General features: G+C 45.2%; 1 protein-coding gene across 3 annotated transcripts in view; it reads left to right on the forward strand.

Moving 5' to 3' along the window:
- LOC112227917 (transcriptional activator GLI3-like) overlaps positions 1-26690 on the forward strand; it is a 144122-nt gene that overhangs the window by 97080 nt on the left and 20352 nt on the right. Inside the window, exons 5-9 of one of the 3 annotated variants that reach the window (XM_024392919.2) lie at positions 10057-10271; positions 16574-16729; positions 19882-20083; positions 21715-21934; positions 23068-23181. In XM_024392919.2, the coding sequence (XP_024248687.1) occupies positions 10057-10271; positions 16574-16729; positions 19882-20083; positions 21715-21934; positions 23068-23181 (907 nt within the window). The remainder of the gene's footprint in view (positions 1-10056; positions 10272-16573; positions 16730-19881; positions 20084-21714; positions 21935-23067; positions 23182-26690) is intronic. The other 2 variants (XM_024392921.2, XM_024392920.2) reach the window with 2 other exon arrangements.

A 26690-nucleotide genomic window follows, 5' to 3' on the forward strand; every position in this document is an offset into this window, starting at 1 on the left:
CACAGGCAGGGTTCATATTCGGGCAGAGTAGAGAGACATTCTAAAGTGGAGGTCACCAACCGGTCGATCACCAAACTTTTCTGTAAAAACCCAACGATAAAGCCTTGCGTTCTTATTTTGTTTTACATTTGTTTCTTGCTTCGTGCACTTGATTCAGCAGCCCTGGTGCCGGGAAGGCAAAGTGTTGCCATTTTGAACCATTTCATGTGTCTGGAGGTAGGACTCCGCCTACCCGGCAGGCCCAGGGAGAAGATCAAGTGCACCTATAGGCCTATCGCTGGCCAATCAGATAGATCACCGTGTCTGCACAGTTTGCTCGAACCATAGACTGTAAAAAGAAGCCTTCGAACGCACAGCAAAGTTGATACTGTGAGATTTCAAAACTTTTAGAACCACGACTAGAGAGAGACTCAACAAATACAACAAATAGCTGCTGTTTTTATGAATAAATTCACGTTTAAGTTGCTATTCAGTACCCTCAACAATTTGTTCAAAACTTTTATAAGCCATAAAAGGCGTGTTCTCCCTACTTCCACACGCTACAACCAACACTGTCGCTGCATTAAATGAGTATAAATGATTGTTTCTATAAACCTGCATTGTTATGATTAGCGGTTTGTCTTTTTTAATATCTAGTAATATTCCAGTGTATTTGGTCATAGGAGTAACAACATGAGTTGGTGGATGAGGCAGACTTGAGTTTGGCCATCAGCTGGAAGACTATGTCCCCTCAGTGGAGGGAGAGAGGGAGAGCAGAGGATGGTGAGTAGGGTGAGAGGTATCCTCACCACTGCTCCCTCCCTCCCCTCAGACTGACCATCAGATGAAGACCATCTGTCCAGTAAATATATATATATATAATGCTCACTCAGCTGTGCCTTACAAGTAATACAACAAATGATCTATTACCATTGTGATTATATAACAATTTTAAAAAAAATATATATTTTCAAAATGGTCTGAGAAGAACAACATTAGCAGAGCTATTCAAGCATAGCGGCGGCAGGGTAGCCTAGTGGTTAGAGTGTTGGGCTAGTAACCGAAAGGTTGCAAGTTCGGAATCCCCGAGCTGACAAGGTACAAATCTGTCGTTCCGCCCCTGAACAGGCAGTTAACCCACTGTTCCTTGGCCGTCATTGAAAATAAGAATTTGTTCTTAACTGACTTGCCTAGTAAAATAAAATAAACATAGCCAATATGCAGTGATAATGTAATGGGCCTGTAAACCTACTGCACAAACCTGATTGCTACAGAACTGTTTTGAATGAGTTAATGTTGCATAGGCTTGCATAGTTTAAGTAATAATAAAATATCTGAGCGGTAGATCTCGGCTTGCATTTTGTCTCCGAAACGGTTGGTGACCCCTGTTCTAAATGGTGTTGATCCCTTCACTACGGTGGTAGGAGACAAACACAACATGACGGTGAATGGTAAGGATGAGGTTTAGGGTTTTTAGGTGCCCCTTTGAGTTACAAGTAGAGTCCTATAGCTTTGCCTTTGAAATCACTGGACTGTCTAAATCACACATTTAACCTTCCTGCACAAGGCAATAAACCAATACCTGTATTTCAAACCAGCTTTAATCTGATTAGTACCCACAATGTAAATGTGCTCGGTTCATAACTACTGCTGCTGCTCATTAGTCAAACTCTCTTCAAACCATGCAGCCACGTGGAACAATGTTATTATTGGCTTGACTTGAGATGAGGATTTATTGCTGTCAGTAGCCCCCAAATGACTCCTGAGAAGTGACCATATACTGTTTCACTTTGAGCTCCTCGCTTCCATCTTGCCTGACTACGAGTCTCGTGAACACGTTTCACTGTTAGTCTACACCTGTCGTTTCACCAAGCATGTGACAAATAACATTTCATTTGATTGGAGGCCGTTCTCTCCTGCAGATTACATGCCAAGCTGTCACGGCAAAACACGATACTGGGTCTAACGCGCACACACTCGCCCATGCACGGACACAAACATGCACGCGCACGCACACACACACACACACAGCCTGTTAACCAGCTTCAGTAGTTAATGACGTGGCTGTGCTATAGAGACGATTGCTAGGTAACAGTTTAAAGCTAGGCAGGAGTGTGTGTTTGTGTGTGTGTGTGTGTTTGTGTGTGTGTGTGTGTGTGTGTGTGTGTGTGTGTGCGTGTGTGTGCGTGCGTGCGTGTGTGTGTGTGTGTGTGTGTGTGTGTGTGTGTGTGTGTGTGTGTGTGTGTGTGTGTGTGTGTGTGTGTGTGTGTGTGTGTGTGTGTGTGTGTGTGTGTGTGTGTGTGTGTGTGTGTGTGTGTGTGTGTGTGTGTGTGTGTGTGTGTGTGTGTGTGTGTGTGTGTGTGTGTGTGTGCGTGTGTGTGTGCGTGCGTGTGTGTGTAATGTTCTAGCCATTAACTCCCTGTAATTGGGACCAGAGGTTTTACGTCCATTATATCTATAAGTGGCAGTCTGAGTCAAGGCAGACTATTTGGATTTCAAAATGAAATAAGCCTAAGTTTAATCACCTCTGCTATATAATTGTCATTACTAATATGGAAAAGGCAACTCAGTTTATATTCGGTAGGAGTAACGTGGCGCAATGCCAAAATGTAGAAATGGCACGATTTCCATACTCATTAAGGTTAGTAAGCACCATATTAACATACAGGCACTCTGGCGATTTCTCTCGTATACCCAGACCACAAATACACACTTTCTCTCAATACTGAAGGAGTCATGCTCTGTCTCTCTCTCTCTCTCTCTCTCTCTCTGTGCTCCTTCTCTTTCTCTATTTGCTCTCTCTCCTTTTCTCCCTCCTCTTTCTTTATCTTTATCTCTCTCTCTCTCTCTCTCTCTGCTCTCTCCTTCTCTCCCTCCTTGTCGTACTCTCTGTGTCTGGGCTGGCTCAGGCTCTGTATAGCCGTGGCCTCTTTGATCTCAGTGAAAGGGTAGGAGCTTTAAAGCGTCTGCTGTTTCCGCCGTCAGGAGCCCCTCTCTTCCTCTCTGGTTTAGACTTTCAGAGGGGTGGCAGGGAGGGATGGAGGGGGGGGACGCTGTCAAGCTGGGGCCAGTCAGAGGCCTCTGTTGCCCGACTGATCTCGGCTCCTCTCCTCTCTCACCCGGTCTGGGAACAGAAGCAGCCAACCCACCATCTCCCTTTCTCTCTTCACATTTTCTCTGGTGGATGGATGGATTGATGGAGGGTGTAGGGAGTGTTGTAGTGACCGGGTTCTGTGCTGTTTCTATGTGATGTATAGGGAACTATACATGCACTATATAGGGAATAGGATACCATTTGGGAGGGTCCCTCTGTGTATACAGCAAGTGGTAAGGGTGGTGCTGGGAGTTGCACTGTTGTTCGGATTTGGTTATCCATAGGATGTTGTTTTGGTAGGGCAGTCTCTCTGCCCTACTGTAACTCCTCCCTCCACCACAATAATACCCTCTGTGATTCCGTGAGGTCATCATCCCTCGCCACAGTGCTGTGTTGACATTGGAGCACTTCCCCAAAAACAATATAATCATCGTAGGCATAATGTTGATACAACCTTGCTCCATTTACAGAATTAGACCAGATTTACATGGGAGACACACACCGCGGAAAAAAACGGTATCATATTTATATTAATATAGCAAAGTGTATATACTCTTGCCAGAATGAGAACAACAGTCCAGAATCCACAGACCGCCCCAAGTCAACATGCAATATGCGTCCCAAATGTCACCCTGTCCCCTATTTACTGCACTACGTTTGACCTGGTATTGGGCCCTGGTATAAAGTATAAAGCCCGATGTCTCTGAGAGCAGTTCTGGCAGGAGAGGAGAGGCCATGTGAGAGGAAATGGTTTCCATATGGAGGCAACTCCCTCTTTCCTAGGGGCCAGCATGCAGGATATCGCCTTAGAGGAGCTAATAGGAATCGAGCAGTGGAGGAGTGGAAGAAGGGAAGTGGAAGAGAGCGTCTCTCTTCTTTTTTTCTTCTTCTTCTTTTTGTTGTTGTCTCGCTGCATACCGTGACCCTGCTAAGCCAGGGCGTCTCGAGCTCCCCGGGGTGCAGCTTTGATGTAAATCTTAAATCAGGTGTAACTAAGACGCTAGGTACCTCACTCGCCGGGTACCTCTGGGTTGCGCACATGCACAAACACACACACACACACACACCATCAGATTCCTCCCTGTCAGAATGCACTCCATCATAATGATTCATGTGTACAAGCAGATGCAGAAGAGATGGACTGATCCACTGATCCACCTTTCTTTCTTTCTCTCTCTCTCTCTCTCTCTCTCTCTCACCTCTTCTCTCGCCCACACACACATGCACACAGACACCCCTCCTTACTATCTATCTCAGTCCTGTCCTCCTCAAATCCCCTCACACCCAGCTACAGACCCCCTGAGTCCACTCCTCTTTCCTCCTCCTGTCACTCCCCCTCTCCCTCATACTCCACCCTGGCTCACAATGGCTAAACTACTCCACTCCCCATCCCTCCCTCCCCATTCATAGTCCACCTGCACACCCTCCCTCTTATCTCCTTCCATTTCTCCCCCTTTTCAACTGCTGTATCAGCCCTGACTCTCTCCCCCCCTCCCCTCCCCTTCCCTCCCCTCACCTCCCCTCACCTCACCAACCCTCCTCTATCCCAACTCTGTTCCTCATACCATATACTCTCCCTCCCTCCCCTCCACTCCCCTCCTTTCCTTATAACTCTTCCATATCTCCCTCATCTCTCCCACATACTCTTATACCATCTCTCATACTTGGCTCTTCCCCTAAAACCTCACCTCCCCTGTCCCACATGTTGCCTCTCTACCTCCTCCCAAAATACGTCCCCCTTCTCCTTCCCCCTCTCCATCTTTACCACATGTCTTCCCTCTTTCTCTCCCCTGACCACATGTACTGCGTTACCCTCTCCCCACATTCTCAACACACGCCCCCTCATCTCCGCCTCCTCCCCCTCTCTCCTTCCTAACCCCCCAGGCCCTTCTCTTTAGCTCTTATGCGCTAAATTAATTGGAAAAACAACGGGACGAGAGCCATTTAGCCGGGGTCACCGTGTAGAGACGCGGCCAGCGCGTGACAGGGTTAATCATCGTCATGACGATGGAGGGGAGGGCTGGCTGGGCATGTGGAGGACTCTGCTCGGAGCCTCGCAACACTCTGTTAGTCCCCTCCCCTAGACACTCTCTCTTTCACACTGTCTCACTCACTCACTCACTCACTCACTCACTCACTCACACTCTTACTCTGTACTGATTATCCACAGTTTATGTGTGTCCAGTAGTCACTTAGTTGCCCAGTTTATAGTTGTAATAAGTGTTACAGACCGTTAGTCTTTCTCTGAAGTAATTGTATTGAAGCCATTTTGTTTTCTTGCACCAGTGGGTGATGGGTATTAGGGCAGGTACAGGTGGTGAATATTGAAGCTAGACTGTTGTTGAAGATATCTATATTCTGCACTCACTTTGCTTAGTGCTGATACTGTTACACTTTCTCAGTGTAGTGTTACAGTAAATAATGTGTGGGTATTGTTTTAACACTGCATGGTGTAAATATGCATATTTCCCAGGGTGCCTTTTCTTTTCAAGTGAATTCTAAAGTTACCATCCATGACTGCATTTGTTAGTGACAGAGACATTGTTATTGAATGATTGCGTTTTAAATGCCTGTGGCCCATGCAAATGCTAGCGTTAAAATATGACAATAAAATACATATAGCATAAGGCTTTACTTTGATGGCCTAGTTATACCCTAACACAGTGGTGTTAGGAAACTCCTGGTTTACAAGCCACATCAGGCCTGCAAGTCAGATTATGCTGGCTTGCAAAGTGATGTGTAATTCCTATTGGAATTTGATTCAGAATGACTGTCAGGGTTAGGAAAGTTGATAAGACTACCCAAATCACTTAAACCGGAACAACCATTTCAGTAACATATGCAATAAATCTAGCTAATTGATTGGATTAGTTTAGAATAATGTATGTTTTTTATCTTTTTGTAGAAATCAATGTACATGCAAAAACACAGATATCCAAAACAATCCTAAAAAAAATCGACCAGATTTGTTTGAATAATAATCAACCTGCTGTAGAGCATGCTGGGAAATATGATAATGATGGGTGTGGTTTTGATGGGACTGTTTTAATCTCCACAGTGTACAACAATAACTCTGGTTATTAACACCAACACTGGGAGTTATTGTACACCACGGAGTGTTAATTTCACTCGTACGTAACTCCTGAATCAACACTAGAAATGTTACACTGGCCAATTTGCTGTGTGCACACACACACACACACACACACACACACACACACACACACACACACACACACACACACACACACACACACAAGCTTGTGCCCTGAAGTGGAACAGGGAGAGGGGTGCCCTTGCTATGCCCTCTGCCAATGATAGAGGAAGTAAAACGTTTCTCATGACTCCGAATTGGAGATGTGCAGAACCAATCCATGAGGATGGAGGTGGTGTCATAGTCAACGTGACCTCTGAATCTAGTGGAACCATCAGTTTCATTGACCTTGAGTCACTCGCTAGTCATTCGTTTTCAAGGCTACTGGTTCTCAAGAAACCCCAAGATAGTCCAGAAGCACGTAAGGTTGCATTCCCAAAATGTATATATTTTTTCCCCCTGAATACTCTTTTCCAACCTTTACTTCAATCAGCTTCCTTTGCATTGTTTCCTGAATAGAAACAACTCCACTTGAGAGGATAAGAGTACTCCACACATAACTGCTACAGCATCACAGAGACAATGTCGTCATGCACTCCACACAGAAGGAAAGAGAGCGCTTTCAAACTCCTTGTGGGTTATTTGCCGCAAGCTTGTTGAAAAGTATAGAGGGGTGTGTGTGTGCTCCAGTATTTCCGCTCCTCAGGGTTCATTGTTGGCCTGAGCTCTTTCATTAAGGGGCCGTGATAGGGAGGGAGGTGAGGGGACAAGAGTAGCCGGTAGGGGACTTGGGGACAGGGTCCAAGGGTGTAATTGGGATGTTCCGGTCCCCTGGCCTTGCTCAAGATCACTCTGATCCAAACTCTGGACCCTTCCTTCACATTACATTTCTTACTCTCTCTTTCTCTCTCTTTCTGTTGAACTCTTTCTCTTTCTTTCTTTCTTTCTTTCTTTCTCTCAATTATTCACTTGCTCATTCTTTCTTTCTTTTCTTTCTTTCTTTCTTCTCTCTCTCTCTCTCTCTCTCTCTCTCTCTCTCTCTCTCTCTCTTTCTTTCTTTCTCTACCTTTCTCTTCTTTCCTCTCTTTCTCTCTCTCTCTATTCTCTCTTTCTCTTTCTCTCTTTCTTTCTCTCTCTCTCTCTTTCTCTCTCTTTCTCTCTCTCTCTCTTTCTCTCTCTCTTTCTCTCTACCTCTCTCCTCTTTCTACCTCTCTACCTCTCTCTCTCTCTCTCTCTCTCTCTCTCTCTCTCTCTACCTCTCTCTCTCTCTATTCTCTCTCTCTCTCTCTCTCTCTCTCTCTCTCTCTATCTCTCTCTACCTCTCTCTCTCTCTCTTTCTACCTCTTTCTATCTCTCTCTACCTCTCTCTACCTCCCCCTCACCTCTTCCCCTCTCTCTCCTGGGGACCATAGTGACAGGTCAGTCCTATGAAGAGCCACAGTGGAGGAGTGGAGGGTCTAATTCACTCTAATCTCCCAGCCTCTTAATGTCTAGGCTGATATGTGGATTTCTCCTCATCCTCCAGGGAGGGGCTTTGTCTTCAAGGCCATCATTATGAAGTTTTCAAGCTCTCTTAGCCAATTATAAAACTGGACCGGTATTAGTCGATTCTTCTGAACTTCTTCCTCAGGAAATTCACTCTGGTGTAAGCGGAGCCAGATTTCTAGGTTCTAATGTACACATTTGCTGTGTAGCGAACAGGATTTTTCATACAGCACATTTAGTTTCACAATGTAGTTTTTGTTAGACAGATATTGTTTGTGGGTCCTACTCATTGGTAATGACTGAGTTCACTACCCTTACCACGTAAAGCTCTTTAGACACTTGAATGTGCCCTAAATACAACCTAAATAGATATCTAATGGGTTTATATCTAATTGATAAATGTTTTTTTGACAGGAATGCAAAGTTATGAGAAGTGCTAGCTTCTATAGCGAGACATGGTGGCTAGTCTAGTGGTGAAAGTGGCCTGACGTTTTGGTCTGATTAAGACACAGTGGTGAATGCAGCCTTTGATCTGAGGAAATGTCTGTGGAGGGAGCAGGAAGAATGCAGCTCTCTCTTTCCCCCCTCTCTCTCCCTCTCTCTCTCTCTGCTCGGGCCCTGTAGAGTGCAGATGGAGGGTGATAGTGTCACCATTCATTTGCTGGCATTGCCAGTCGGCTGACTGGGAGTGGAGAGAAGGAACACATGACTATTTCCATAGTATTTCAATGAGCATGATACTTATGTGTGTCCTAAACCATATAAATATTAGTTTGCTGACTTTTGAAACATACAGTGCTTTCAGAAAGTGTTCACACTGCTTGACTTTTTCCACATTTGGTTTTGTTACAGCCTGAATTTAAAATGGATTAAATGTAGATTATTTTGTCACTGGCCTACACACGATACCCCATAATGTCAAAGTGGAATTATGTTTTTGGAATTTTTTTACAAATGAATTAAAAATGAAAAGCTGAAATGTCTTGAGTCAATAAGTGTTCAACCCTTTTGTTATGGCCTAAATAAGTCGAGGGGTAAAAATGTGCTCGACAAGTCACGTAATAAGCTGCATGGACTCTGTGTGCAATAATAGTGTTTTAACATGATGTTTGAATGACTACCTCATTTCTGTACCACACATACTTAAGGTCCCTCAGTCAATCAGTGAATCTCAAACATAGTTTCAACCACAAAGACCAGGGAGGTTTTCCAATGCCTCGCAAAGAAGGGCACCTATTGGTAGATGGCCAAAAGTAATAAAAGCAAACATTGAATATCCCTTTTGAGCATGGTGAAGTTATTAACTCCACGTTGGATGGTGTGTCAATACACCCGGTCAATACAAAGATACAGACGTGGTGACTTTAAAACCGTTACCATTTAATGGCTGTGAGGAGAAAACTGAGGATGGCTCAACGACATTGTAGTTACTCCACAGTACTACCCTTATTGACAGAGTCAAAAGAAGGAAGCCTGTACAGAATAAAAATATTCCAAAACATGCATTTTGTTTGCAACTTGAGGCACTAAAATAATACTGCAACAAAAAATGTGGCAAAGCGATTCACTTTCTGTCCTGAATACAAAGTGTTATGTTTGGGCCAAGTCCAACACATTACTGAGTACCACTCTCCATATTTTCAAACATAGTGGTGGTTGCGTCATGTTATGGGTATGCTTGTAGTCATTAAGGACTAGGGAGTTTTTCAGAATAAAAAGAAACATAATGGAGCTAAGCACAGGCAAAAGAGGAAAACCTGGTTCAGTCTGCTTTCCACCAGACACTGGGAGATTAATTTACCTTTCAGCAGGACAAAACCTAAAACAGAAAGCCAAAGCTACACTGGAGTTGCTTACCAAGAAGACCGTGAATGTTCCTGAGTGACCGAATTACAGTTTTGACTTAAATCTGCTTGAAAAATCTACCGTAAAACTTGATCAATAACCAATTTGACAGTGATTGAAGAATTTTGAAAATAATAATATTCTACAATACATGTGTGCAAAGCTCTTAGAGACTTACCCAGAAACCCTCCACAGCTGTAATTACTACCAAAGGTGATTCTAACATGCATTGACTTAAGGGTGTGAATACTTATGTAAAAGTGATATTTCTGTATTTAATTTTCAATACATTTGCAAAAATGTATAAAGACACGTTTTCATTATGGGGTGTTGTGTGTAGATATATTTAATACATGTTGAATTCTGTCTGTAACTAAATGTGGAATACTTTCTGGAGGCACTGATCTGGAATCTGGCATCTATGTACAACTTCCGATGAGCTTTTACAGAACAGAGGTCTGAATATCAATCTAAGGTCTTAGATTGACTGTAATATCTCACACTGTCAAAGAAGAGTAAATGTACTTATTTCCTCTACACGTTTTTTTCTCCCCATTTGTCTGTGTAGGCCTCCTTCGCTGGCCGGCAGCCCGGCGTTCTCCGACATCTCCCTCATCCGGATCTCCCCCCACCGGAACCCTTCCGTGGGGGCCGAGTCACCGTTTAACCCTCCGCACCCGTACATCAACCCCTACATGGACTACATCCGCTCGCTCCACTCCAGCCCCTCCCTCTCTATGATCTCTGCAGCCAGGGGCCTCAGCCCTGCGGACGGTAAGTCCCCACACTCACAACACGCTAGCTGCTTCCCGAACGCCACCCTGTTCCCGACAGTTCCCCTAGGGCACTGGTCAAAGTAGTACACTTTATTTAGGAATAGGGTGCCATTTGGGAGGCTGAAATTCTTCCTCTCATGAGCCCCCATACAGTCATGCATTATGTTAAGGCATATCGGAGTCCCACCGTATCCGTTGATTCAGATCAACATGCTACATACTTTTCTGTAATCTATCTTTCACTAGACTATAAATCCCAGCGCTAGCTAGCTGTACTTAAAACAATGCAATGTTGTACAGTACCACAGAGACCTGCCCCCCAGAGTCCCTAAGGGCCCTTAGCTTTGCAGGAAAATGGTCTACTGTGTTGGCGATCAATAGGTTCAGCTATTAAGAGTGTACAGTTTGATCCCTGTTACGAGGTGCTTCATGTCGAACAAAGGTCATGACAGAGGTGACCGCATTCATTTACTTTTTGCACGTGTCTGTCTGGCACGTGCACATGTAACTTTCTTTTGGTGTTTGTGTGTGTGCGCAGCACGTGCAGCGTGCGACTGTGTGTGTATAAGGGGAGATTTGACGGAGGTTCTTCTCTGGAGGATGCGTCATGTACAGTCCAGAGAAAAGGAACAGGGAGGCTCGGGTTCAAGGACCAGGGAGGGTAGGGTTAACAGGGGTGCAAATGAGCTACGTCCGAAATGGCACTAGGGCTCCGGTCAAAAGTAGTGCCCTGCATAGGGAATAGGGTGCCATTTGGAATGCTGGCATGGTGCCCTGCAAGGACCGTTTTGGTTCCGGTCATAGATACAGACTGGGAAATCAATTACAGTCTGTAGTGCATGTGCTTTTAAACAGCCTCAGCAGTGCTGCTCCGCTCCCTCCTCCTGGCCTGGACCTTTAATTGAAGCCTGGAGCTCACTTACTGAACAAGGCCAGCCTCCCCTACCTCTCTCAGGGGCCATTGGTAATCACAGCTGTGGCTGGCTGTGTTCCTTTCAGCTCAAGGAAAAGTTGAGGTGATTGTATTTGAGGTAGTTGAATGGAATGATACGACCACGTTGTTATGACATTGTCACTACACAACACAAAACCATTTTGTGGTGTTCAGCTCACGTGGCTTGGTTACTGTCACGGGTGCAGTCAGCTATGTCATGTGCCACAAATGGCACCCTATTCACTGTGAAGTGCACTACTTTTGACCAATAAGGCTCTGGCCAAACGTAGTGCACCGCACGTGGAATAGGCTGCCATTTGGGACATGTCAGGGTCTCCAACTAAGTCCCTCAGTTCACCTCTGAACTACAGGTCCTATTAGGGCTTTTACTGGTCTCCTACCTTGTCCTCAAGTGCCTTTGTGAAGAGTTGGATAGAATGGGGGCACTTCCTCTATGCAGGAGCTGAGAGCCTCTTCTCATCCTGATCTACCACTCTCAATCGCTCCTCCTCTCAACATGCTGAGAGCCTCTTCTCATCCTGATCTACCACTCTCAATCGCTCCTCCTCTCAACATGCTGAGAGCCTCTTCTCATCCTGATCTACCACTCTCAATCGCTCCTCCTCTCAACATGCTGAGAGCCTCTTCTCATCCTGATCTACCACTCTCAATCGCTCCTCCTCTCAACATGCTGAGAGCCTCTTCTCATCCTGATCTACCACTCTCAATCGCTCCTCCTCTCAACATGCTGAGAGCCTCTTCTCATCCTGATCTACCACTCTCAATCGCTCCTCCTCTCAACATGCTGAGAGCCTCTTCTCATCCTGATTTACCACTCTCAATCGCTCCTCCTCTCAACATGCTGAGAGCCTCTTCTCATCCTGATCTACCACTCTCAATCGCTCCTCCTCTCAACATGCTGAGAGCCTCTTCTCATCCTGATCTACCACTCTCAATCGCTCCTCCTCTCAACATGCTGAGAGCCTCTTCTCATCCTGATTTACCACTCTCAATTGCTCCTCCTCTCAAAATGCGTGGCACTCTGGGCTTTAACGCGAGGCGGGCACTTTGGAAGGGGTTTTTTATTCCTAGTTTCTCTATTGCAAAGGGAACTCTCTACTAGCGTTGCGTCACATCGAAATGCTCTTTGTGCTACATCAACTGTATAAAAAAAAAAATTTAAAAGGGAAATGAGGCAACTATTTTAATCAATCAAACAGTTAATGAACCTATCAGCCTTTTATGTTGTTAGTGTATTGTCGCGCATGTAGGTTTTCTCCTATTTCAGTCTGCACAGATTTCTTTTTTTTACTGGAAGTACATTTGAATAATTATGAATTAATTAGCTGAATTGGTGGAAGATTTGAAGTGGGTGGGATTTAGTACCACCTATCTCTTGCTCTTTTTTTCCCCCCATCTACCTCCCACCATCACTCTCTCTAACCCTCTCACTCCTCGTCTTCTCACACTGGTGGTGATAGAGACTGTACTTACCCCTCTCATCCCATTGTTGCTCTGAAGGAGGGCCCTGTGACACCACCTACCACCAACTCCCGAGGCACACTGAGCTGCTTCTCCTCCACGTCAAATGCCACACAAGTCCCCCATCCTCCCCACCCTCACTTCCCCCCAGGATGGCACTACCCATGCCAGGAAATTCTGCAAAGCCCTTTCTGCGTACGAATAGAGAATGAGGCACATTACAGTTGAATGCAGAAGCAAAGCTAAAGCGGAACAACGAAGACAATTAAGAAACTCCCCCCTCCACTTAAGACATAATACCCAAACCGAATTCATTTGGGAATTTCTTCTTCCATCCAGTGAACCAATCAGAGATGCATATTGCCAGGCATACAGGCCGGCCTTGAGAGGAGATCTTTTCATCCCGAGTTTAATTTCTTTCTTTATTTCTTCTCTTCTTTCTTTAAAATGGGAAGAAAAATAGAGGAATTAGCCGTAACACTTTGTGGGCTAAACTGATTTCATATTTGCATCCAAAACCACAGTGTCAGTCTTTTGTTCTCTCTCTTCTCTCCCCCTCTTTCTAGCCTTTTCTTGGTTGGGATATTTGCATATGGAAGAACGATTCCAGATGTTTATTTTTAGGATACGGTTCAAGGACTTATAGCTCTCTATAACTAAGGGAAGAGGTTGGAAAGAGAGGCAGATTCAGAGGGGGAGAAAGAGCGAGAGAGAGAGAGAGTGGAGGAGAGAGAGAGAGTGATGGAGATGGAGAGGGGGCAGATTCGGAACGTGTTGCTGTTTCTTTATGCGTGCAGATCTGGGCAGATTCGGAACGTGTTGCTGTTTCTTTATGCCTCCAGATCTGGGCAGATTCGAACGTGTTGCTGTTTCTTTTGCGTGCAGATCTGGGCAGTGAAGAGTTGCTGTTTCTTTATGCGTGCAGATCTGGGCAGATTCGGAATTGTTGCTTTGTCTTTATGCGTGCAGATCTTGGCAGATTCGGAACGTGTTGCTGTGTCTTTATGCGTGCAGATCTGGGCAGATTCGGAAAGTGTTGCTGTTTCTTTAACTGCAGATCTGGGCAGATTCGGAACGTGTTGCTGTTTCTTTATGCCTGCAGATCTGGGCATTCGGAACGTGTTGCTGTTTCTTTATGCGTGCAGATCTGGGCAGATTCGGAACGTGTTGCTGTTTCTTTATGCGTGCAGATCTGGGCAGATTCGGAACGTGTTGCTGTTTCTTTATGCGTGCAGATCTGGGCAGATTCGTTGAACGTGTTGCTGTTTCTTTATGCGTGCAGATCTGGGCAGATTTGGAACGTGTTGCTGTTTCTTTATGCCTCCAGATCTGGGCAGATTCATAAACGTGTTGCTGTTTCTTTATGCCTGCAGATCTGGGCAGATTCTGAACGTGTTGCTGTTTCTTTATGCCTGCAGATCTGCAGATCTGGGCAGATTCGAACGTGTTGCTGTTTCTTTATGCGTGCAGATCTGGGCAGATCTGGGCAGGAATGTGTTGCTGTTTCTTTATGCGTGCAGATCTGGGCAGGAACGTGTTGCTGTTTCTTTATGCCTGCAGATCTGGGCAGATTAACGTGTTGCTGTTTCTTTATGCGTGCAGATCTGGGCAGATTCGGAACGTGTTACTGTGTCTTTATGCGGCAGATCTGGGCAGATTCGAACATGTTGCTGTTTCTTTATGCGTGCAGATCTGGGCAGATTCGGAACGTGTTGCTGTTTCTTTATGCGTGCAGATCTGGGCAGATTCGGAACGTGTTGCTGTTTCTTTTGCGTGCAGATCTGGGCAGATTCGGAACGTGTTGCTGTTTCTTTATGCCTGCAGATCTGGGCAGATTCGGAGAGTGTTGCTGTTTTTTATGCATGCAGATCTGGGCAGAGGAACGTTTGCTGTTTCTTTATGCATGCAGATCTGGGCAAGACGTGTTGCTGTTTCTTTATGCGTGCAGATCTGGGCAGATTCAGAACGTGTTGCTGTTTCTTTATGCGTGCAGATCTGGGCAGATTCGAACGTGTTGCTGTTTCTTTATGCCTCCAGATCTGGGCAGATTCGGAACGTGTTGCTGTTTCTTTATGCGTGCAGATCTGGGCAGATTCGGAACGTGTTGCTGTTTCTTTATGTGTGCAGATCTGGGCAGATTCGGAACGTGTTGCTGTTTCTTTATGCGTGCAGATCTGGGCAGATTCGGAACGTGTTGCTGTTTCTTTATGCGTGCAGATCTGGGCAGATTTTGAACGTGTTGCTGTTTCTTTATGCGTGCAGATCTGGGCAGATTCGGAACGTGTTGCTGTTTCTTTATGCGTGCAGATCTGGGCAGATTCGGAACGTGTTGCTGTTTCTTTATGCGTGCAGATCTGGGCAGATTTGGAACGTGTTGCTGTTTCTTTATGCGTGCAGATCTGGGCAGATTCGGAACGTGTTGCTGTTTCTTTATGCGTGCAGATCTGGGCAGATTCGGAACGTGTTGCTGTTTCTTTATGCGTGCAGATCTGGGCAGATTCGGAACGTGTTGCTGTTTCTTTATGCGTGCAGATCTGGGCAGATTCGGAACGTGTTGCTGTTTCTTTATGCGTGCAGATCTGGGCAGATTCTGAACGTGTTGCTGTTTCTTTATGCGTGCAGATCTGGGCAGATTCGGAACGTGTTGCTGTTTCTTTATGCGTGCAGATCTGGGCAGATTCGAACGTGTTGCTGTTTCTTTATGCGTGCAGATCTGGGCAGATTCGGAACGTGTTGCTGTTTCTTTATGCGTGCAGATCTGGGCAGATTCGAACGTGTTGCTGTTTCTTTATGCGTGCAGATCTGGGCAGAGACGTGTTGCTGGGCAGATTCAGAACGTGTTGCTGGGCAGATCTGGGCAGAACGTGTTGCTGTTTCTTTATGCGTGCAGATCTGGGCAGATTCGGAACGTGTTGCTGTTTCTTTATGCGTGCAGATCTGGGCAGATTCGGAACGTGTTGCTGTTTCTTTATGCGTGCAGATCTGGGCAGATTCGGAACGTGTTGCTGTTTCTTTATGCGTGCAGATCTGGGCAGATTCGGAACGTGTTGCTGTTTCTTTATGCGTGCAGATCTGGGCAGATTCGGAACGTGTTGCTGTTTCTTTATGCGTGCAGATCTGGGCAGATTCGGAACGTGTTGCTGTTTCTTTATGCCTGCAGATCTGGGCAGATTCGGAACGTGTTGCTGTTTCTTTATGCCTGCAGAAAGAGCGGAACGTGTTGCTGTTTCTTTATGCCTGCAGCCTGTTTCTTTATGCGTGCAGATCTGGGCCTTTTGTTTCTCATGGAGTTTTAACAGAGTGAAAGAGCAGGTTGACACACTGCATCCACAGCCCACACACACATACACACACACACACACACACACACACACACACACACACACACACACACACACACACACCCCTAGACTTACCCATTGGCAAAACAACATCGGATGAGATATGATATGCATACCTGCATGAATGAACAATTCTGTTTAAAACCAAGACGTACAGTACTGTAAACTCTGAGTAAGCAGCTTGAAATCCCATCTGGGACCTAGTACACTACCTCAAAGCATGTCTGCGTCCCAAATGACACCCCATTCCCTATATAGTGTACTTTGGAATGCAGATCATGCTCCTCATACATCAGTTCTGTTCCACTCTATAGATGATGGTGTTGCTAATGTGCTCATTACGTTACATTACATTACAGATGTGCTGAGTGTTCATCTACTGTAAGTTATCTTGTGTTTGCAGGTGTTTTGTGGTAGGTGTTGTAGGCCTCTCTTATGGTGTCATTATCTCACCTAACAAGCATGTCCCCCCCCCCCCTCTCTCTCCCTCTTTATCTTCCTGTCCCTATCTGCCTTCCCTTCACCTCCTCCCCCCTTCCTTAGTCCCTCACACAGGCCTGACCACTGCAGAGTACTACCACCAGATGGCTCTCCTGGCGGGCCACCGTAGCCCCTACACGGACCTCCTCCCCTCCGTGGCCTCCACGGCCGGAGCCACCAGCAGTGCCCTGCACATGGAATATCTGCAGGCCGTGGAGAGTAAGTCTGCCCTGAGCTCAACATACTAACCTCTGTGTGTCTGTCTGTGTGTGTCTGAATATTGCAGATTGTGCAGGGAGAATAATACACTTATCTACATCAATCTGTTTTAAATGGAGCAAAACAACAATCCTACCAAACGAGGAAGGAGTAGTAAGCGATTTTAAATTGACATGATTTAAATGAGCCATTGTCTTAATGTGCCGGGCTCAGGCCTGCCTGTGCAGAGGACTTATGCTAATGAGTTATTTTAAAGTGTAAATAGGAAATGAAAGGCACACTGAATCTTAGGGAAGGTCGGACAGCCTCACCCCTCTCCCTTTGATGAGAAGGTATTTAGTCAGCCAGCCGTCGCTTTCATGGAAATCCGGGGTGAATTCACCCCCCTATTCCTCCGAACAAACTAATTAAAACTAGCCAAACTTGCACGGCTATCAGAAAATTAATTGCTATTAACTGAGAATTGGAATGTCTCACCATTCATCATCACAGGGAGAAATCCTTTCTTCTGTGTCAACGTTTAAGATTAATAAGAGTGAAACAAAACAATTAGGACCACAGTTTCAAATGGGAGATGATGCCGTGGCTATGCTAGCTCTTCACTACTTCACAATCGCCTGTGATCATTGCCAGTAATAACTCGTTGTGTTTCAACAATGTGTGTTCCACACACACGCCAGGAAAATTAACACTTTAAAGCTCTTCCTTTGTGATATATAGATTTTAGAGGAGGAAAAAAAGGCATATAGAGTGTGGCGTTATCATATCAAGAGGTTTTGGCTAATAATGGGGCCTAGTTGCGTCGAATCTATCATAGTTTCAGTCAGTCTACTTCACATCAATGTAATTAGCTTAGGAGAGAGCCTGCTTAATGAAACAATGGTGCTGTCCTGGCTGTTTGGGGCTTCAATGGACCATTGTTACATGTTTTTACGCTCTAATTAGCTAGTGCTATTAGCTAGCTTTAATAGTTAGTGCTATGCTAACATCTGTATTTAAGCTGTATAATTACAAAATTGGCAATTTTTCTATTGCAATAGTTTGTTGTGTTTTTTACCTGAGGTAATTGTAAGCTTACTGATAAAAAGGTCCCATCCTGTCCTTCCAACCGCCCCATGAACCCTAAGAACGACAGTGCTTTATTTAATTAAATTCAGTTGAGGTAGTGGTTGGACAGGATAGCTGTGTTAGTTTTCATATTGCTGCTAATTTATGCACATGATTTATCATGTAGGTTATGTCCAGCGTATTGTTTAGAGGAGGAGGAGAGGAGATGGGGAAAGGAGAGGTGTTGTGAGAGGGCCAGAGGCCTCTTAGGTGGCCCTATTTTGGGGGTTTTGGGCTCCAAGCTCATGGTTTATTTTTACTGCCGTCAGTCAGTCTAGCCTGTCTGGCCCCTCCCTATCCCGTCCGTGTGAATTAATGACGCTGTGCCTAACCAGCCGACCCATCCATAAATCACGGGGAAATTAGAGGGACACTCCGGCTACCCCGCTACGGGCCACGACGCTCCCCTCTCCCTCTCTTCTACCTCTCCCTCTCCTCTCCTCCTGGTTGGGCCATTTATCATGTGGCTGCAGCATTAATAAACACAACTCCCAGGAGGCCCATGCTGTGATGGGACAGCCCCCCTCTACCCCCTCCGCGGTTCATTCCCCCCCTCCCCATCCTAACTCACCACAGGTGGAGGCAGTCCCTCACCCGTGGACGAGGGGCGTAGTTTTTAGGAGGTTTGTTACAGAGAGATGCATGGGGGATATGGTTTGTGAGAGCGTGCTACAAGTCGACCAGGGGGTAGGAGTTTGACTGAGGAGTGTGGCAATCGGAGGTTCACGAGAGTCAGTGTTTGCGTGAATACAGCTGGATTTCCGAGGAACAAATTCCTCAAGTGACGAACACATTTTCTGAGATGTATTGTTGTCAGAGATTGTGTGTATGTATGTGCGGGGGGGGGGAGATTGTGTGTTTGTATATGTGAGTGTGTGCCTCCAACCTCCATCTCTGAGACGTCAAAGAGACAGAGGGAGGTTTTTATAGAGGCCAGAGCAGAGACAATGTAGAGAGGTTCCTCTCTCCTCTCTTCCTGGGGCTCCATGCTCTAAATGCAGGCCTACGTATGCCAGAAACTTCACCACACACACACACACACACACAGTCAGTCACAGACGCGCAGACACACACACACGCATATGTACAACTGATTTCCATGTGAATGGATGCCTCTGTAATCGCTGGATGTGTCAGGCGAGAGCGAGCGTTTGAATTTGAGGGAGGGAAGGATGGAAGGAGCGAGAGAGGGAGGAAGGGAGTGAGTACAGGGTAAGCTGGTTTTGTTTGCCCACGACAAAATAGAAAAGGGAAAACAGCTGAAATGTTTTTCCCTACCGAGTCTGAGTCACAAAGTCATTGTGTCAGTTCACGCACAAAGCACAACATCCCCGCAGTGTCTTCTCCCTCTGGTTTCTCCTCCCTTCGCTTCTTTTACTTCTCCCTCTGGTTTCTCCTCCCTCCGCTTCTTTTACTTCTCCCTCTGGTTTTCCCTGTCTTGTTTGTGACATCTCCGAGTGAAAATACAACAAAAGTAATTTCTTAATCTGTACATGCGGCTCATTGTGTGTGGAGAGAGAGAGAGAGAAAGCAATGGAGAAAGGCAGTGCTGTTGGCTGCTTGGTACCTTTTCAAAGCCACTCATAGTAATTCCATTCAACATTGACTGCATTTGAGTACTTGATTGACATAACCCAGTCAGTAAAGAGCTTTGACATAAAAGGCATCCCTGTGTTGTCTCATATGAAGTTCATCCATTGTCAGTTGCACACTTTCATTCAAAATAGCCTTTTGTGAGATAACCTTTTGTTTGTTGATTGGATTGAATTAGGTATGTCTCAGTCAGTGAAGCGCAGTCTATGGCCCCTCTATGTTTGTCTGTGGTTAAAGCCAAAGTAGGCTACAATGCTATAAAAGCACTCAAAAAGACAAGACAAACCAATAAGACAAGCCAACAAATAAACATACAAAACCTGTATATGATAAAACACAACAGATGAATTAATCTCTCTCTATCACCTAGTAAGTTTCTAGCCAAAGAGGTTCTGTGGACTACAGCTTCTTTGGGTCTAATGTCTCTACTCTACTGCTGTCCTCTCCTGCAGGCTCTAGGTTCCCCAGCCCCAGGCTGACAGCGAGGCCCAGTCGGAAGCGGGCCCTGCCCATCTCTCCCCTGTCGGAGCACAGCTTCGACCTGCAGACCATGATCCGCAGCTCGCCAAACTCCCTGGTCACCATCCTCAACAACTCCCGCTCCAGCTCCTCCACCAATGGCTCTTACGGACACCTCTCTGCCGGGGCCATCAGGTACGGGATAAGGGCTGCAAAATTTCTGTAACTTTCCCCCAAATTCCCAGTTTTTCCAGAAATTCTGGTTGGAGGATTCCCGGATTTCCTGCTTATTTTAGCGATTTCTGAAAAACCTGGGGATTTTGGGAAAGTCGGGTACAGGATGAAAAAAAAGGGCCAACATCATACACAAACATATCTTTCGGTCACTCTGGAGGACTGTGGGTACGGGGATGGAGGGCCTGGGGCAGAGCCTATGTTTGTGTGGGATGTTGTTATAGTGTAGGATGTGGTGGACCAGTGAGGTTTCCCAAGGAAAGGCAAACAACATGGGAGGAGGGCTGGCTTAGAGTCAATAAAGTTGGCTATACAGCACGGACAGATTTGTCACCAGGCTACTGTGTGCGTGTGTCTCCTCTGCCGCCCCATCTCCTGGTGGGCCTTGTTCACCTATTTACCCAGTCTCCCTGGAGGCATGTGTCAGTCATCCACACACCCTCCCAAACACCACCCCCCTGATACACACTATCACCAAAATGACAGAGAGAGAAAAAGAGAGAGGGAGATCCATACCCGGAGCCATTGATCAGCGATCTGAAAGGAGAACCTGATCAATCACAAGCCACTGTGGCCCATGTGACAGGGCCAATGATAGGGCCCCCAGACTGATGAGTGATATGACAAGCGGATGGGCCCCCAAATGCGTCTCGGCCCATTGATTTCCACTCGGTGCCTGTAATAAGCTCAGCAGACATATGGGTCCGGGCTGAGAGGCTGAGAACAGGCGTCAGGCAGGCAGAATGAATGGAGGCCCATCACGCGTGACTGCTATTGAACCATAGAGACTTGTGTTTACCTGGCGCTACCTCTGTTTATAGAGAGAGCTTTTACAGTACGGTTGGCGGTTTGGATTCTGTTTTAATCTATGGTGTATGTAAACACCCTAACTTTAATGTAGACCTATGGGGAAGGAAGGGTACCCATGATCTAGGTCTTTTAGAGTAGGGGAAAGCTAGCATGCAGACTGTGCAATGTGAAGGGACTGTAGTTATAGACTAGGCCTGATTATACTGTTGAGTTTGTACACAGTGGAGAGATGATGTAGTTTAACTAAGGTTGCACATTTCTAAGGTTCCCTACATTTTTATCCTTCTGATTCCGGGAATCCGCAAATAGGGATTTCCAGAAAACCTTAGAATTTGGGGATTTAAAAAATATTTTTTTTACAGGATTTGTTTACCTTGATTTTACCAGGCAGGTCAATTAAGAACAAATTCTTATTTACGATGACGGCCTGGCAAGGGACCACAACAGTAATTCACGGTGCTAACAAGCTGAACATTCATTGCCAGGGATCTGTCTTGGGCCCTGTGGTTCCAGTGTTACAACAACTCCTGTCAGATTGTCCTCAGGGATGAGGAGCTAGCCAAAAAAATCTATTTATTCACTCTCTCCCTTTTGTTTCCCCCTCGTTTTTCCTCGGTGCCATTTCAAATACATCCGAATGTATTTTCATAGAGGTAGAGTAAATATTGATAATGGGAAAGGTTGTTTAAAAAAAAAAATCCAGCACCTGCACAAAGTCTTGTTGTATGTTGTTGTATGTTTCTCGTCAACTAAATACTAATCATGATATTGTTTCCCTCCAGTCCGGCTTTGAGTTTCGCTTACCCTCCCACCCCAGTGGCACTTCAGATGCACCAGCAGCTGCTTGGTCGGCAACCAGGGATTGTGGGTTCTGCATTCGGCCACAGTCCGCCCCTCATCCACCCCTCCCCGGCCTTCGCCACCCAGCGTCCAGTCCCGGGCATCCCTCCCCCTGGCCTGACCCCCAGCGAACGCTCCGTCATCTCCAATGACTCCTCTCAGGTGAGAGACTTCTCCCTCCACTGCGGCAGAAGCCTCTGCGATTCATCATCACAGGTAATAGATAGATAGCGCTGCCATGTGCTAGCCATGCGCTAGCAGCGTTCCGGGTAGCCTAAACAGGTACAAGGCACAGACAGGAAGAAGTAGAAGCAGGCCACTCCGCGCTCTGGCCTCATGGGAGTGGGGGTCCCCTGGATGTGTTGTTTTGGACTGGGAACGTTGTTCCGGAACGTTCTGTTTCACATGAGATACAACAAGGGCCTTGTTAGCATAGGATCCCATCACTGACACCATTAATCACACAGGAGGAATACAAGGATTAAAACTGGAATATTGACATGGATGGATGGATCCCACGGTGTTTCCCTTTACCTCTCTCCATTCCTAATGTACGTGGGGGCTTGCATTTCAAGCAAATATTAAATTATTCCTCTTTATTTATACCTTCCAATTTTATTTTTATTTTTTCAAAATGGCATCTGGTACGTTCTTCACCCTCTGAGGTTCCTAGTTGTGTTAGAGAACTATATAAATAATCTTCTGAAACCATTCCACCATTCTGTCCAACCCTGGGGAAACAACCAGAATCATACACTACCTTGCATTTCATATACTACCAATTTAATTGGTTCTATTTCTCCAAATGCAATTACACTGTATCTATTAGCAGGATCTCAGTGACTCTAGTGTCAAGATGTCTCACTGTTCAATGGAAATGACATTCCATATTCCCGGAGTAAACATTCTAACTAAGAAGTCTAATTACACAGACACGAGCCAAGGAATCTTTCCAGGCCAGTTCAGCTTTCCTTTTTCCTTTTTTAAAATGTATTTCTGTCTCGCCTGCCTTGTAACAGGGAACTCCCCTTTGGCTCTCAGGGCCAGTCAGGCCAGAGTCAGGTCATTCAAAGGTGAAGCCGGATAGACGACCCCTGTATAAAAACTTTGGCTTATTAAATTGCCTCAACAAGCTGCGTTATGCTCCCTTTTAGTAGGATAAACTAGATCCCTTGGAACAGTATCAAACAGAATGTAATCACACAATTGCATGTAAATGTTAATTTATGCTCATATTTTATGGTCATTCGATCATAAAGGATGTTGATGTGAAGTTATTGTGGTTGTTCCTACAGACCAAACCCACTAGCGAGTCAGCGGTGAGCAGCACTGGGGACCCCATGCACCACAAACGCTCCAAGATCAAACCGGATGAGGAGCTACTCAGCCCAGGGGCTGTATGTTGCCAGGTGAATCTAACTGCTCCACCATTTATCATGCAGTCCAATGAACAGGTACTCTTATGCAGTATTAGAAAAAGGGGTATGCTTATGGTATTATATGCTACAAGACGAGATGAGGATAATGAACAGAACTGATGGTTTACTGCGTCGGCAGCCGTAGAATAGGATGTGGCGCTTGTACTGTTCAATTCTGTTCACACAACGCATAAACGGCGTGCACACATACACACACTCAGTCATTCACTCAGACGGAGAGCTTTGGGGCCAATTATGTGACGTACTGTAAAACTATTTATTTATTTGCCTGTTTCATTCGGCTGCTTGTTCGAGCTACCGCCTCAGAAGCGATAAGCCACATTGATCTTGGCGACACCAGAAGGAAATTGTTTTCCTTTTAATCAGATGCTTAAGTGAATGGGGGGGAAAAATGAAAGAGAAATTAGACTGCATGTTTTCTAAAGGGCTCTCTGTGCGCTTGTGTCTGCAATGAGGCCTCTAAAGGGCTCTCTGTGCGCTTGTGTCTGCAATGAGGCCTCTAAAGGGCTCTCTGTGCGCTTGTGTCTGCAATGAGGCCTCTAAAGGGCTCTCTGTGCGCTTGTGTCTGCAATGAGGCCTCTAAAGGGCTCTCTGTGCGCTTGTGTCTGCAATGAGGCCTCTAAAGGGCTCTCTGTGCGCTTGTGTCTGCAATGAGGCCTCTAAAGGGCTCTCTGTGCGCTTGTGTCTGCAATGAGGCCTCTAAAGGGCTCTCTGTGCGCTTGTGTCTGCAATGAGGCCTCTAAAGTGACTCTGTGCGCTTGTGTCTGCAATGAGGCCTCTAAAGTGACTCTGTGCGCGTACAATAGAAGCAAGCCTGTAGACTCAGAGATCCACATTCGGGGAATGAATCTCTTTTCTCTGTTCACTCTCACACACTCTCTGTTTCTCTCCATCTCTCTCTGCCTTCCCCTGCCGTTGCAGGTCGGTACTAGCAGTAGGCCGAGGTGATTTTTACGAACCATAACTTTGCCAGAGAAAAACCTTGTACACCCTAGGCTCCCGTGTTACAGTCTCCAGTACTCTCCAGGCTGCCCAGTCATGTAATGTTAACAGTGACAGTGAAATATGTCTTGAGTAATGGAGCAACCTTGAGCAGGAAGTTAGGGTTAGATTCCTGAAATACTCGGCTCAGACCTGTCATAGCTCAACTCCCAACACAGAGTGGAGCTTTCAGTACTACATTTCCGCTCCCAGACTGACGTTTTACTCCCTGTGTGCTGAACAAGGCCAGATTCACACGATTACACCTGTGGAAACGCGTAACAGAATCAGCCTGGTTGGTTAAGGGAGGGTAGAGTAGGGGGAGAGAATGTTTTGGTTGTGACTGTGGACTTGAGGTCTGTGAAAAGGATGTGTATCCACAGCCTTTTACGTAAACATATATATTTTTTTCAGCCCAATAAGTTCCGAGCTGACATGGTCTTACTTACTGTATACAATATTTCAATTTTTGGTTGTTCTCTGCACTCTAACTCTTCTCTAGTGTCTCAATGGTTAATTAACCTCTTGGACAACCAGGTACATTTTGTAACAACTCTCCGGTTGTTCTCACCTGACAAAATAGAGGTGGCAGGTTAAAAAATGAATAAGTTGCCTGTCAGTGAAGTGTCTTTTGATTTAGATTTATTAGCATCCCGATTAGCCGACGCCGAAGGCGACAGCTCGTCTTACTGGGGTCCGACACATAACGAAAAAGACATTACAGACAAAAGATTTTACAATTTCCATACATTTAAAAACGTGAACATGTAGTGTGTGTCCATCTATCAGTTACACATACCTGTCGGTACATACACACAACAAGTAGGTCATACACTTTATTTGTTTTTTGAAACCAGGTTTGCTGTTCACTTGTGCTACATAAGATGGAAGGGAGTTCCATGCACCCATGGCTGTGTATAATACTGTACCTTTCCTTGAATTGGTTCTGGACCTGGGGACTGAGAAAAGACCTGGTCTGGTGGGGTAAATGTGTGTGTCAGTGCTGTGTGTACTTTTACTATGCAAAACAATTTGGAATTTCCAACACATACAAAGAATTGATTCAGTCAGTCTTTCCTCAACTCTCAGACAAGATAGATTGGCAGCATAGTATTAACATTAGCCCTCTCATTACAATGAAGAGCAAGATGTGCCGCTCTGTCCTGAGCCAGCTGCATCTTAACTAGGTCTCTCTTTGCAGCACTTGACCATTTGACTGGACAATAATCAAGATAAGATAAAACTAGAGCCTGCAGGACTTGCTTTGTGGAGTCTGGTGTCAAAAAAGCAGAGCATCTCTTTATTACGGATGGACTTCTGCCCATCTTCACAACCATTTAATCCACACCATTCATTACCAGATTCAGCTGAGGTCTAGAATTTAGGGAATGATTTGTACCAAATACATGCTCTTAGTTTTAGAGATGTTCAGGACCAGTTTATTACTGACTGTCTATTCCAAAGCTGACTGCAACTATTTTTCGTTCAGTGACTTCATCAGCTGTGGTTGCTGATGCATATATGGTTGACTCATCATCATACATGGACACACATTCTGTGTTTAATGCAGATGGCAAGTCATAGGTCAAAATAGAAAAGAGTAGAGGGCCTAGAGAGCTGCCCTGCAGTACACCACACTTTACATGTTTGACATTAGAGTGGCTTCTATTAAAGAAAACCCTCTGAGTTCTATTGGATAGATAGCTCTGAATCCTCAATATGGCAGAAGTTGAAAAGCCATAACACATACTTTTTCTCAATAACAGGTTATGGTCAATAATATCAAAGCTAAAATCTAACAGTGCAGCTCCAACAATCTTCTTATTATCAATTTATTTTAACCAATCATCAGTCATTTGTGTCAGTGCAGTACATGTTGAATTCCCTTCTCTAAAAATAAGTCTGAAAGTCAGTTGTTAATTTGTTTACAGAGAAATAACATTGTATTTGGTCAAACACCATTTTCCCAACAATTTTCTAAGAGCTAGAAAATTAGAACCAGTAAAGGACACTTTACCACTCTTGGGTATTGGTATGACTTTTGCTTTCCTCCAGGTCTGAGGACAAAGACTTTCCTCTAAGCTTAAATATATAACAGATAGGAGTGGCTATAGAGTCAGCTAACATCCTTAGTAGCTTTCCATCTAAGTTGTCAATGCCAGGTTTGTCATTATTGATTGATATCAATCATTTCCCCACCTCTCCCAAACGTACTTTACAAAATTCAAACTTACAATGCTATTCTTTAATTATTTGTTTTTTATGCATGAGGTATGATGTCTCACTGTTCGTTGTTGTCATTTCCTGTCTAAGCTTACCCACTTTGCCATTGAAGTAATCATTAAAATAATTGACATCAAATGGTTTTGTGATGAATGATTCGATGAAAGATGGATTTGAATGAGCCTTTCTGCCCATAATTTCATTTATAGTACTCCAAAGTTTTTCTCTATCATTCTTTATATCATTGATCTTGACTTCATAATACAGTTTCTCCT

The sequence above is a fragment of the Oncorhynchus tshawytscha genome, linkage group LG29 (genome assembly GCF_018296145.1).
Source record: "Oncorhynchus tshawytscha isolate Ot180627B linkage group LG29, Otsh_v2.0, whole genome shotgun sequence".
NCBI classification, from domain to species: Eukaryota; Metazoa; Chordata; class Actinopteri; order Salmoniformes; family Salmonidae; genus Oncorhynchus; species Oncorhynchus tshawytscha.